The sequence below is a fragment of the Zalophus californianus genome, chromosome 11, assembly GCF_009762305.2.
Source record: "Zalophus californianus isolate mZalCal1 chromosome 11, mZalCal1.pri.v2, whole genome shotgun sequence".
NCBI classification, from domain to species: domain Eukaryota; kingdom Metazoa; phylum Chordata; class Mammalia; order Carnivora; family Otariidae; genus Zalophus; species Zalophus californianus.
The window spans coordinates 13466638-13479666 of NC_045605.1; the positions used below are offsets into that span (position 1 = coordinate 13466638).

A 13029-nucleotide genomic window follows, 5' to 3' on the forward strand; every position below is an offset into this window, starting at 1 on the left:
ACTACCCTTCTGTCAGCAGGCATTTGAAAACCTCATCTTTCTGCTCCAGTACCCACTCAGCCCTATCAACCCATCTCCTATTTGTCTTGAGTTCCACCACTCCCCTTTCAAATCAACACCCAACCTTGGCCTGACAAAACCCATGCTCAGGGGGCGCCTGGGTGGCTCAGTCGGTTAAGCAGCTGCCTTTGACTCAGGTCATGGTCCCGGGGTGCTGGGATCAAGCCCCTTGTCCCGCTCCCTGCTCAGCGGAGAGCCTGCTTCTCCCTCTCCTTCTGCCTGCCACTCTGCCTACTTGTGCTCTCTCTGTCAAATAAATAAATAAAATCTTAAAAAAAAAAAAGACCCACGCTCAGATCCCAACCCTGTGTACCTCATAGGGTGGCACTGAGCTCTGCCCTCTATTTGTTAGCTGCATCGAATAAAGCAAATGCAAGAACTATGGGTTTGATCTCAAAAGTTCACTTTAAATTCGATGAACAAGGGTTTTATTTTGTTCAGTTCTGTGGTGTACCTGGCACATATCTACTGAAGGAATGAATGAATGCCAGCTCCAATCCCCAAATTGACTACACTGGGGAAAATTTATTCAGGAGGCTGAATTCTATTAGCATAGTATCAAATAAGGACAGAGTAAATTCAGAGGCCAGTCCTGACGGAAAGCCATCACTTTAATGAGAGCTGCTTCTCCTATGCTGGACTCCCTCTCCTCAGAAGACTCTTTTCCTGTTGAAAGCCAGTACTTTATATTCCCCAGCCAACTCCCAAACTCCAGATGTAGCTGTCTTCCATCTTCAGAGTTCCAACCCTAGAGAGAGCATTATGTGAAGGGAGAGTAGAGGTGACAGGAAAAAAAGGAATAATGACATGCACCATGGTTCATTTCTGGGTTTCTTCCCAGGCCAATTCAAAACCTCCAAAATACAGTCAAGTAAACAGGCTTGCACTTCCATCACAAACTGTTCACAACACTGCCCACATCTCTCAGACCACATGGGGGCTGAGGATACCCCCAGCCTTTCCCAACAGTAATAAATAACCCTTCAGTCTAAGCAGCACTGGAGGCTGGCTCGGGAACTACCCGTCGCTACCGCTGTGGGGCCAGGCCTGTCTCATAGCCCTCTGTCTTCATGTCATTGAGCCCTAGCTCCTCGTTTTGGTCAAATGTGCGCTTATAATGCTCCACCTTCATCTGAGGATCATCTTCAGGTGCATACACATTCTGTAAGGCCAAGAACAGACAATCAGTGCCTGTGCCACCCAGCTACCTGTCCCCCCCCACCACCAGCAGGTGGCTTCCTACTGCCACTTTCCCAAAAACTTAACGTTTTTTATTCTAAAGGCCTCCCAATTCCCCATAGCTAGGCTCAACTGGCAAGCAGCAACAGAGCCCAAGAGTCCCAGGAATGGGACTGTCCAGCCCTAGGCAGAATTAGGAAACAGTCTGCCTAAAAAACTTCCTAACTGCACCTTCCTATGATAGTCTTAATCGTAGAGAGACCTTAAACAGTTTTGCCTGACCAATAATAACTGCCCAATAAATGTTAAAAGTTATTATAAATCCCCAGAATATCTCCCCAGTCAGCTGAAAGCCTCTCCAGTTTCCTATTTCAGCCTCTGGACAAGGCACCATTTCTCCTCACTCCACAATTAGATTTTCAAAATGACAATTCCACTGCTGGGGACAAGAGCTGGACTAGAGAGAGGAAGAGTCTAGGAGTATCTTTTTTCCTTTCTCAACACACACTTATAATCCCTCCCACCTCCCCCTATACTTCCTTATGTTTCAAATTCTAAGGTTTCTTGATAAAGAGCAGTTCATTCAGAATCAAGTCTCCAGTTTCTGGAGAAATGACACATATTCAAAGAAGGTCAGAAAATACATCTCCGTGCACTATCAGGAAAGGTCTTCTGTACCTGAAAGTAGCTGTTTCCTGCTGGATCATTCATAATAAAGTGGGCCTTCATGTTACCCTGAAGGATCTAAAGGAGGGAGAACACAGCACATAAATTTTACATAGCTCATGGGTAGGAAGGGGCTGTGTCTGCCAGACAAGGACGAACCCAATTTACATGGCAGAAACCCCAAAAGTTTCAGAAACTGTTGAAATGAGGTACCTCTCAAAGTGGAGTGGAGAAGACTTAAAATAAGGACTGTATGAAACCTACTTAAGAAGCAACCTGACATCCCCACCCCCTCTCCCTTGCACACAGGCGAACAAATGCCCTTCCCCCACCCCAGCAGAAAACTGCAGGAATCCGTGGAGAAGCCACCACCACTGCAGGCTAAGGCCTAGGTGGCGCCCGCCCAGTTGAGGATGGAAGAAAAGGCAGCAAGGACAGAAGGTTAAGTGAATGTGTTGTTATTGTAAACAGACATACACACCCAGCTCTCTTCCCACACACAGCTCTCAGAACACCAGCAGCCAAGTCCTCCTCCTCAGGCCAGGAAACAGAACACCCGCTGATGGGAATCTGAGCAGCCCAAGAGGAAAAACCTAAGGACTCTGGCACTGGGGTTACCTCCACAAAATGGCTAAGCTAAATCCCCCTACAATGAGCCCGACGTGAATAAGATTCAACTCCACGACTATCAGACATGTGAGCAAAGCCCCAACCTTGAAAGACAGAAAGTTAAATGGAAAAACAAAAACAAGCAAAAAAAAAAAAAAAAAAACACCCAAGCAAACAAAAAAACAACTTAAAAGGAAATGGAAACTATGCAAGGAAAATAAAACATCAAAAAAAAAGAAAAACCAACATTAACATTCTCAAGAGAAAAAAAAATACCACATCCTTAAAACAACAGGATGCTATTTAGCAAAGGAAGGAGGGAGAGTACTCAAAGACCAAAAAAAAAAGCTCTTGGAAAAGAAGTCAGTGGAAATGAAAAACCCAACTGAAGCTACTAGAGAAGAGACTCCCACAACATAAGGGAGAAAACCAAGAAAGAGTACATGGGATATCGGAAACCAGGGGAATCCCCAATGTTGGTTAGATGTTCAGAAGGCGGCAGGACAGGGCAGGTGGCCTCTCGCCCACTGGCACCCCAGGACCACAAGTACTGAAGGGCCAGAATCATCTCACCTGGTCTAACTTCCAGCTAAACTCCTGCAGTTTCTCCACCTGGCCAGGATTGGAACTGTCACCCAGTGTGAAAGGGTTCTTGGTCACCTGCAATAAACGGCATCCAAAGTGCTAAAATACTGGCTGTTTCTTAGGTTTGACCATAAAGCTGGTGGGAAATGGCAGGAGGGTGCCCAGCCAGGGAAGCTCAGTCTCCACACCACCTTTCTGACCTAGGTAGCCACTGCTAAGAGCACAGAGATTAATCTGCCAAGATGACAACTGGCAATATAAAACAAAAACTATAAAAATGTCCTTCCAGGGGGAACTCTAGTTCTCATTTGAAGAAATGCAAAGTGTAATTTACAAAGACAAAATGCCTGACAACTGGGAATCAATTAAGTGAAATTATTCAAGAAAATAAATATATGGGCTAAGTCAACACACAAATATATATGCTGGGGAGTTTGAGGGGCTGGAAGGACCCTCCTCCCCTCATTTTACGGTGAAGTAAGTGGCTTACCCAAAAACCACAAAGTATCTACATTGTCCCAGAGGCAGGACTGGGAGTTTCCATTCAGAATTTCCCATAAACTTATCTTCACAATCCAAAATACTATTTAAGTCTTTCAAATCAGCTTTTAAGGCAAAGAAACCCCCAGTTAACAGCTCCAAAAACTAGGACATGTGAGGCCTTCTAGCCCCTTCCCCACAGCCACATTGCTAAAGCAGCCATGCACTATACCCGGGCCACTCACCAGTTCCTGGATGTCTTTCAGTAGCCCCTCCAGTGTGGTGAACTTGCCCCCGAGGATGGCCATTCCCAGTTCAAATTCCAGCTCTGGGATTTCCACACTACACGTCTCAGACTAGGAGATGAGAGATCAAATTAAGCTTTAGATCAGGAGTCTCTTCGAGAAAGCTAACCCAAATTCTCATGCCAAATTAATACCACTGCTGACAGTTTGGGGAAAAAGTCAGCTGCCCCAGTCTTCTCGGACTCTCCAGCTAAAGCTAGGCTCATTCCTATCATGTGAACCACAGAAATGGAACCAACCTAATAAAGGGACATCCTGAGTCATGGCTCCAAGCTGCCAGGTATCCTGTCATTAGAGGCCAGAGACAAGGGCCCTTATAGACACTGGAGGCAAAAAGCTGCCAAGTCATCGGAGAATTTATGGGTCACCATACTTCCTACCATGGATTAACTCTGCTATCCTTAAACCCAGGGAAGTAAGGAGGTACTCCACAACCCCAGGATATAATTTAAAAAAGACAATTTCTCCTAGATAGAAACAGCCCATGTGAAGAAGACAGACACTTTAACAAGCATGGTGTTACCTTGAGCACATCTCTGGTCAGATCTAAGGGATCTGTGATATGGAAGGTGATCTTGGTACCCAAGGGCTCTACTGCTCCTCCAGATTTCACCTATACAGACAACAGTAGTCAGGAACAGCAGCAGAGAAGATTCTGATCCTCACCTGGTGTCAGGGAGACCTCAGAGGATGGGTTTACACCTCCAATCAGGCCCCCTTACAGCTACCAAGGACAGAGCCTTCTAAACCAACAGTGGCAGCAGGTCATCCAAACCAGAAACACCAAGAGCTGGCCAAGAGCCTGCCAAAACTTTTCCCAAATTGCCAACAAACTCTGAATTTACCTTTTTTAAAAAACTACCTCTTGTGGTTCAAAGGGACTTCCAACTGCATCCAACATGTAGATGCACCTTATAATATTCTGGGTTCAGAATTTAAACAGTTTATGCTTGAATACACTCGGGGAAAGGTAATTTACAACCCTCCAAGGCAACACGTTCTATTTACAGAGAGATCTAGAAAGTTTTTTATTAGAGTCAAAATCTGCATCCCCACACTTCCAATCCTCTGACAGGTGAATCAAACAGAGTCTCAAAAAAGGGGTGGGGGGAGAAAGAACTCAAATACATGGAGGCTAAAGAGCATCCTACTAAAGAATGAATGGGTCAACCAGGAAATTAAAGAAGAATTAAAAAAATTCATGGAAACCAATGAAAATGAGAACACAACTGTTCAAAATCTTTGGGATACAGCAAAGGCAGTCCTGAGAGGAAAGTATATAGCAATACAAGCCTTTCTCAAGAAACAAGAAAGGTCTCAAATACACAACCTAACCCTACACCTAAAGGAGCTAGAGAAAAAAACAGCAAATAAAGCCTAAACCCAGCAGGAGAAGAGAAGTCATAAAGATCAGAGCAGAAATCAATGAACTAGAAACCAAAAGAACAGTAGAACAGATCAACGAAACTAGGAGCTGGTTCTTTGAAAGAATTAACCAGATTGATAAACCCCTGGCCAGACTGATCAAAAAGAAAAGAGAAATGACCCAAATCAACAAAATCATGAATGAAAGAGGAGAGATCACAACCAACACCAAAGAAATACAAACAATTATAAGAACATATTATGAGCAACTCTATGCCAGCAAATTAGATAACCTGGAAGAAATGGGTGCATTCCTAGAGATGTATCAACTACCAAAATTGAACCAGGAAGAAATAGAAAACCTGAACAGACCTATAACCACTAAGGAAATTGAAGCAGTCATCAAAAATCTCCCAAGAAACAAAAGCCCAGGGCCAGATGGCTTCCCAGGGGAATTCTATCAAACATTTAAAGAAGAATTAATACCTATTCTCCTGAAACTGTTCCAAAAAATAGAAATGGAAGGAAAACTTCCAAACTCATTTTATGAGGCCAGCATTACCTTGATCCCAAAACCAGACAAAGACCCCATCAAAAAGGAGAATTACAGACCAATATCCTTGATGAACATGGATGCAAAAATTCTCACCAAAATACTAGCCAATAGGATCCAACAGTACATTAAAAGGATTATTCACCATGACCAAGTGGGATTTATCCCTGGGCTGCAAGGTTGGTTCAACATCCGCAAATCAATCAGCGTGATACAATACATTAACAAAAGAAAGAACAAGAATCATATGATCCTCTCAATAGATGCAGAAAAAGCATTTGACAAAGTACAGCATCCTTTCTTGATCAAAACTCTTCAGAGTATAGGGATAGAGGGTACATACCTCAATATCATAAAAGCCATCTATGACAAACCTACAGCGAATATCATTCTCAATGGGGAAAAGCTGAGAGCTTTTCCCCTAAGGTCAGGAACGCGGCAGGGATGTCCACTTTCACCACTGCTATTCAACATAGTATTAGAAGTCCTAGCCACAGCAATCAGACAACAAAAAGAAATCAAAGGCATCCAAATCAGCAAAGAGGAAGTCAAACTCTCACTCTTTGCAGATGATATGATACTGTATGTGGAAAACCCAAAAGTCTCCACCCCAAAACTGCTAGAACTCATACAGGAATTCAGTAAAGTGGCAGGGTATAAAATCAATGCACAGAAATCAGTGGCATTCCTATACACCAACAACAAGACAGAAGAGAGACAAATCAAGGAGTCGATCCCATTTACAATTGCACCCAAAACCATAAGATACCTACGAATAAATTTAACCAAAGAGGCAAAGGATCTGTACTTAGAAAACTATAAAATACTCATGAAAGAAACTGAGGAAGACACAAAGAAATGGAAAAATGTTCCATGCTCATGGATTGGAAGAACAAACATTGTGAAGATGTCAATGCTACCTAGAGCAATCTACACATTCAATGCAATCCCCATCAAAATACCATCCACTTTTTTCAAAGAAAGGGAACAAATAATCCTAAATTTGTATGGAACCAGAAGAGACCCTGAACAGCCAGAGGAATATTGAAAAAGAAAAGCAAAGCTGGCGGTATCACAATTCCGGACTTCCAGTTCTATTACAAAGCTGTCATCATCAAGACAGTATGGTACTGGCACAAAAACAGACACATAGATCAATGGAACAGAATAGAGAGCCCAGAAATGGACCCTCAACTCTATGGTCAACTCATCTTTGACAAAGCAGGAAAGAATGTCCAATGGAAAAAAGACAGTCTCTTCAACAAATGGTGTTGGGAAAATTGGACAGGCACATGTAGAAGAATGAAACTGGACCATTTCCTTACACCACACACAAAAATAGACTCCAAATGGTTAAAAGACCTAAATGTGAGACAGGAGTCCATCAAAATCCTAAAGAAGAACACAGGTAGCAACCTCTTCGACCTCAGCCACAGCAACTTCTTCCTAGAAACATCGCCAAAGGCAAGGGAAGCCAGGGCAAAAATGAACTATTGGGATTTCATCAAGATAAAAATCTTTTGCACAGCAAAAGAAACAGTCCACAAAACCAAAAGACAACCGACAGAATGGGAGAAAATATTTGCAAATGATGTATCAGATAAAGGGCTAGTATCCAAAATCTATAAAGAACTCATCAAACTCAACACCCAAAGAACAAATAATCCAATCAAGAAATGAGCAGAAGGCATGAACAGACATTTTTCCAAAGAAGACACCCAAATGGCCAACAGACCCATGAAAAAGTGCTCAACATCGCTCGGCATCAGGGAAATCCAAATCAAAACCTCAATGAGATACCACCTCACACCAGTCAGAATGGCTAAAATTAGCAAGTCAGGAAACGACAGATGTTGGTGGGGATGTGGAGAAAGGGGAACCCTCCTACACTGTTGGTGGGAATGCAAGCTGGTGCAACCACTCTGGAAAACAGTATGAAGGTTCCTCAAACAGCTGAAAATAGAGCTACCATACGATCCAGCAATTGCACTACTGGGTATTTACCACAAAGATAGAAATGTAGGGATCCGAAGGGGTACGTGCACCCCAATGTTTATAGCAGCAATGTCCACAATAGCCAAACTGTGGAAAGAGCCAAGATGTCCATCGACAGATGAATGGATAAAGAAGATGTGGTATATATACACAATGGAATATAATGCAGCCATCCAAAGGAATGAGATCTTGCCATTTGCAACGACGTGGATGGAACTGGAGAGTGTTATGCTGAGTGAAATAAGTCAATCAGAGAAAAACATGTATCATATGACCTCACTGATATGAGGAATTCTTAATCTCAGGAAACAAACTGAGGGTTGCTGGAGTGGGGGTGGGGTGGGAGGGATGGGGTGGCTGGGTGATAGACATTGGGGAGGGTATGTGCTATGGTGAGTGCTGTGAATTGTGCAAGACTGTTGAATCACAGATCTGTACCTCTGAAACAAATAATGCAATATATGTTAAGAAAAAAAAAGAAGGGAAGATAGCAGGAGGGGAAGAATGAAGGGGAATAAGTCGGAGCGGGAGACGAACCATGAGAGACGATGGACTCTGAAAAACAAACTGAGGGTTCTAGAGGGGAGGGGGGTGGGGGGATGGGTTAGCCTGGTGATGGGTATTAAAGAGGGCACATTCTGCGTGGAGCACTGGGTGTTATGCACAAACAATGAATCATGGAACACTACATCAAAAAACTAATGATGTCATGTATGGTGATTAACATAACAATAAAAAATTTTTAAAAATAAACAAAAAGGGGGGCACCTCCCTCTTCCATATAACCAATCTTCAATGTCTTGAATGAGTAATGGTATCTCTAATTTTACTTCACTAATTCCCAGTTCCTTCAAGGGCTCCTCACCCTGCACTACATCCAAGAGAAAGACCCAGCTTCCTCCCACCTCATCCCAAAGCATATTTAGGAAGGATCAAAGTTAAACAGGGGTTACCCTCACCTTAGTCATCTTCCCTAACAATGGAGCCCACCCACCTCATTGGTCCGATGGCCGCAGTTCTCACAGTTGGTAGCCATGATGATAACCTCCTTAAAGTGAGGGATTTCTGGAAGATGGAGGTAAGGAAATTTGCTTCCAGGAGAGCAAGACCACCTTCTGAGGAAGAACAAACCCAAACCCTAAAAGCACAGTTGCTAGTCCTAGGACTATATGAAAGAAATCACAAGAAGCAGCCTAACTCAGATAGTCCTCCAGAAGAGGGCAAGGTGGCAACCCATGGCAATCCTTGTTCACAAATATTGGAAGACATGACTCAAGCCAAACACAGGACCCTAGAAACCACAGCCTAACTCTCTCTTTGAACCCAAAAGCGAATGTACGCAGTCTCATCAAAGGCAACACCTTCCTCATCACTGCACTTTCCTTGAAGGGAATACTCCGCAGCCTGCATATAATCTTCATGCCCGAGTCAGATGAAGAGCAACCCAACTGCCTGACAAAAGATACGAACTAGCTTCATGTTGGTCTGAGCCGGAGCATTGCATTCTGGACAGTTTGTGTTGAACTGCAGCACCTGGAACACAACATAGGGACGAAGGGTGAGCCCTGCTCAGGCTCCAGACATTCAGTTGGTATGCTGGTAGTTGCCAGTGTTGATGGTGAGGAAGAGAGACTGAGCAGCGTCAGTCTCTGCCCACAGCTCTGTTCCTTCCTCCACAGCAGCCAGTAGACTCACTTCGTTTCTGAGATCCTCCTCTTCTGGCTTCTCTTCTGGTGGTGCCTCAGCCTACCATAGCAGAAATACAAATCACACGTTGGCACATATACCTCAGCCTCCCCAACAGCCTGCCTTGGAGTGAGAGAGAAGACTGTTTGCTTATATCAGGTGCCACCTCATGTGTTTAACAGAGAAAGTAGGAAGCAAAGCCCCAATCCAAGGAAAAACAGAACTTAAGACAGGATCACAGCCACTGCCAACTTTTATTGTAAAGTTTATCCTAAGTCTTGGGGCACCTGGGTGGCTCAGTCATTAAGCGTCTGCCTTTGGCTCAGGTCATGATCCCAGGGTCCTGGGATCAAGCTCCGCATCGGGCTCCCTGCTCCGCGGAAAGCCTGCTTCTCCCTCTCCCACTCCCCCTGCTTGTGTTCCCTCTCTCGCTGTGTCTCTCTCTGTCTCTCTCTGTACAAGAAATAAATAAAATCTTAAAAAAACAAAGTTTATCCTAAGTCTTGATACGAACTAGATGAGATGCACAAATATGCAGAGATAGGGTACACAGGGTAGCAATGACAAAATAAGATTCCACTAATTCCAAGCAATCCAGAAAGCAAGATAATGCCAGAGCAGTCTTCTGGCTTCTTCAGTCTACTTACCTGGAGCCCCAGCATCTCTTCCTGCTGTAGAGTCCGATTATAGTGTGTGATCATGAGGGCATGATCTTTCTGGGGAGCATGGGGGTTTTCCACAAAGCTGTTCCCTGAGGGATCATCAATGATCTGACAGATGGGCAAAGAGGGAGTAATTACAACAAGAAATCACAAATAATCCTCCACCTCTCATCAGACCTCTTAGGCACCACAGTGGAAAAATCCCAGACAGTCTTAAGGGTCTCTCCTCCCCTAAATCTAGCACCTAGAGTTCCTCAATACTCACCAGAGTGAAAGGAGAGGCCACTTGCTTTAGCTCTTTCAGTTTGACAATAAACTCATCAATTCTTTCAGCTACGGCTTTTTCATTTGCCTGACAGGAAAAGATAGTAAACAGATAGTCATGGGGCTCCCCAGCCCTGGTGATAGACTTTATGCCCCTACTCCCTGTCATGTCCACGTCACTTCCATCAGGAAGTCACCACCTGTCTCAGTCTAAGTAGGAACAGAGAGACCCAGACTTCACAATAAGATATAGTAAATAAGTTTGAAGTTTATGGGTTGTGCCAAATGAGCTTCATTTTCTCACCATTCAACCATTTCAGCCAGGCTCTCATGCCAGGTTAGAGACACAACAGTAAATAAACCAGAGTCCTCTCATGGGGCTCCCCAGACATTTAGGAAGACAAATGACTAAATATGTAATTATATTTCTTCCCCCATAATAAATATATGGTACAATGGAACACTCAGGAAGTATAGATAAATCCAAGGGGATTAGGAAAGGCTCTTCAGAGGTAATGTTATACTGCCTGTCTGAGAGAAGGTGTGAACATACACTAGGGAAAGGGAAGTGGAAAGGATGGGAGACAGAACATGGGCAACATCCTGGCAGCAACAGCATCACCATGTGTCCCTCAAAAGTTCTCCAACATTCAGAGACAGTTCAGCTACACAAGAGGCTGAACCCTCTCTTCAGACATAGATTGGTCGTTATGCCTTGAGCTGCTGCAATCAGAAAATCCCAACTCACCCTTCGTGCGGGCTGATCCTGCTCCAGGCCAGAGACAGCACGGCTGATCAGTCCTTCAACAGTGGTCAGAACTAGTGAGTAAGAACAAAAGACACGTGAGTCTTGACATACAGTCATCGAGTGCCTGTATGACTCTGAGCAATTCACTTGGAGCTCCCTGGGCTTTGATTTCAACTATAAAATGAGGAGGCCTAGAACAAAGCTCCATTCATCTCTAATAACAGTGATGCTAAGACTCTCTAATAAACACATTACAGCCTTACTAACACAACCTACTGTCTCAAGCTGTTTAATCCAAGCTTTCTGTTTATGTTGAACCAAGGAAGGTCACAGTGATAACATGGCCAAACCCATGCACTAGCCACCAGACCTGGCACCCAGGTTTTTGCAAGAAAGTAAGATTGCAGCCAGGCATGAACAGCCCAAATACCCTGACCTTATACCTACCTCCCTTCTGACTGAAGGCAGGAATTTCAAAATCCAACTCCGGGATCCTTGTGGTGGCAGAGTCCGTTTTCACCACTTCTCTGTTCATGTCCTGGGCAGAAAGAAAAACTTTCATTCCAGAGAGGTCAGCAGTACAGCTTCTCAGGAAATACCAGACCCCAGCCTAGCAGTTTCTTCCTCTCTCCATTCCAGGGGGTACAGACTACTCCTGCCGAACAGAACACCTGTGAAGCCAGCTGCCCAAATAGTGAGAGGACTACTAAAAACAAGTACTGCTCATCTGATTCCCTCTGACAGAATGTAATTACAAAGCACTTTCACAAGCCTTATCTCACCTGAGCATCTGACAGCACCAACCCCACTTTAGGAAGGAGGAAACTTAGGCTTGGGCACATAGGAGTATTTATTCGAGGTCGCACGAGAGCTCTGACTCCGGTCCCCAAGACTTCTAGAGGACACTAGACTGCTATGGGGTCCTCTCACCTCCTGGGCCCTGACAGTCAAAATGTAGCGCACTCCCTGATCCTGGATCCTGCCGGCCGACTGGATCTCCGTGTCGTTCCAGCCACAATGCTCACAGGAAAAGGAGCTCACGATTATTTCTCTGAAGAAAGGGATCTTGGTGAGCAGGAGGCGCGTCGTGCCCTGTGGAAGCAGAAAGCAGCTAGGAAGCCCCTGTTCCCCGTCTACTGACCCCGGGGCGTGTCTCGCCTCCGGGTCCCCAACTGGGCCCACCTGGCCGGGTCTCCCACTCCACTTCGGCCCAACCTCCCGCCGCCCCGGGCCGGGCCCCCGCCTTACATTGCGGTAACAGTTCATACACAGCGACTCGATCTCGGTGGGCTGCTGCTCCTCGTCCTCGGCGCTGATAGGCCGGAACAAGTCCTCGGGGGCTGGAGCCCGGGCCGGGGCGGGGGAGGGAGCGGCAGCAGCCGCCGGGGGCCCCGGCTCCACAGGGCCGCTGACCGCCATGCTCAACACGCGCAGAGCGGGCCTCCACTTCCGGCTTCCGCTCCTCTCGCGGCCCCACCCCTTCCTCCGGCACTTCCACCAGCTGCCGCCCCGCCTTTTCTTAAAGAGGCCGCAGACTCTGGGCCCTCGGGAACTGTTGTCTGACAAGGTTTCCGCGTTGCTGGGATTCTATGGTCCAGACTTCGAAAGCCAGCCTGATTCAAGCTTTGTCTACACCTCAATTCAGGCGTTACTTCCCCCAGAACGTCATCTCAGACCCAGGGCACTGTTTCGCTTCTTCACAATAGCTCCATTCTACAGGGTTCTAACCATTGGTGCAGAAATCTGACTACCAGACACTTGATGGCAAGGGGCTTGGCTTGTCCCTCTTACCCCTGAGGAGGTGCGCTCCGACCCCGGCTCAGGCTCCCATCCACTGTTGGGCCAGACATTGCTTCGGCTCTTGATCCCCCC

At 45.5% G+C, this 13029-nt stretch overlaps 1 protein-coding gene across 3 annotated transcripts; it reads right to left on the minus strand.

Annotated features, from left to right (window-relative positions):
- Window positions 1-653: 653 nt before the first annotated feature.
- ZPR1 (ZPR1 zinc finger) lies at window positions 654-13029 on the minus strand. Of its 3 annotated transcripts, XM_027579479.2 has the most exons (14): window positions 12406-13028; window positions 12088-12249; window positions 11605-11695; window positions 11158-11228; window positions 10411-10497; window positions 10131-10253; window positions 9493-9543; window positions 9264-9330; window positions 8792-8862; window positions 4408-4497; window positions 3825-3935; window positions 3088-3174; window positions 1918-1983; window positions 654-1222 (listed from the first exon to the last, which is right to left on the minus strand). In XM_027579479.2, the coding sequence occupies exons 1-14, from the start codon at window positions 12574-12576 to the stop codon at window positions 1088-1090; spliced, it is 1383 nt and encodes a 460-aa protein (XP_027435280.1). In that variant the 5' UTR covers window positions 12577-13028; the 3' UTR covers window positions 654-1087. The 3 variants fall into 3 exon arrangements, with proteins under 3 accessions (XP_027435280.1, XP_027435281.1, XP_027435282.1); XM_027579480.2 differs by lacking the exon at window positions 8792-8862 and having other exon boundaries at window positions 9268-9330; window positions 12406-13029; XM_027579481.2 differs by lacking the exons at window positions 8792-8862; window positions 9264-9330 and having other exon boundaries at window positions 12406-13029.

Bases quoted from the DNA above. Each gene is read 5' to 3' on its own strand.
- ZPR1 (XM_027579479.2), bottom strand. From the start codon at position 12,576: ATGGCGGTCAGCGGCCCTGTGGAGCCGGGGCCCCCGGCGGCTGCTGCC. The intron at 12,250-12,405 runs GTAAGGCGGGGG...CTGCTTCCACAG, and splicing joins GTATGAACTGTTACCGCAAT to GGCACGACGCGCCTCCTGCT. The intron at 10,498-11,157 runs GTGAGTTGGGAT...TTTTCCTGTCAG, and splicing joins AGGATCAGCCCGCACGAAGG to GCAAATGAAAAAGCCGTAGC.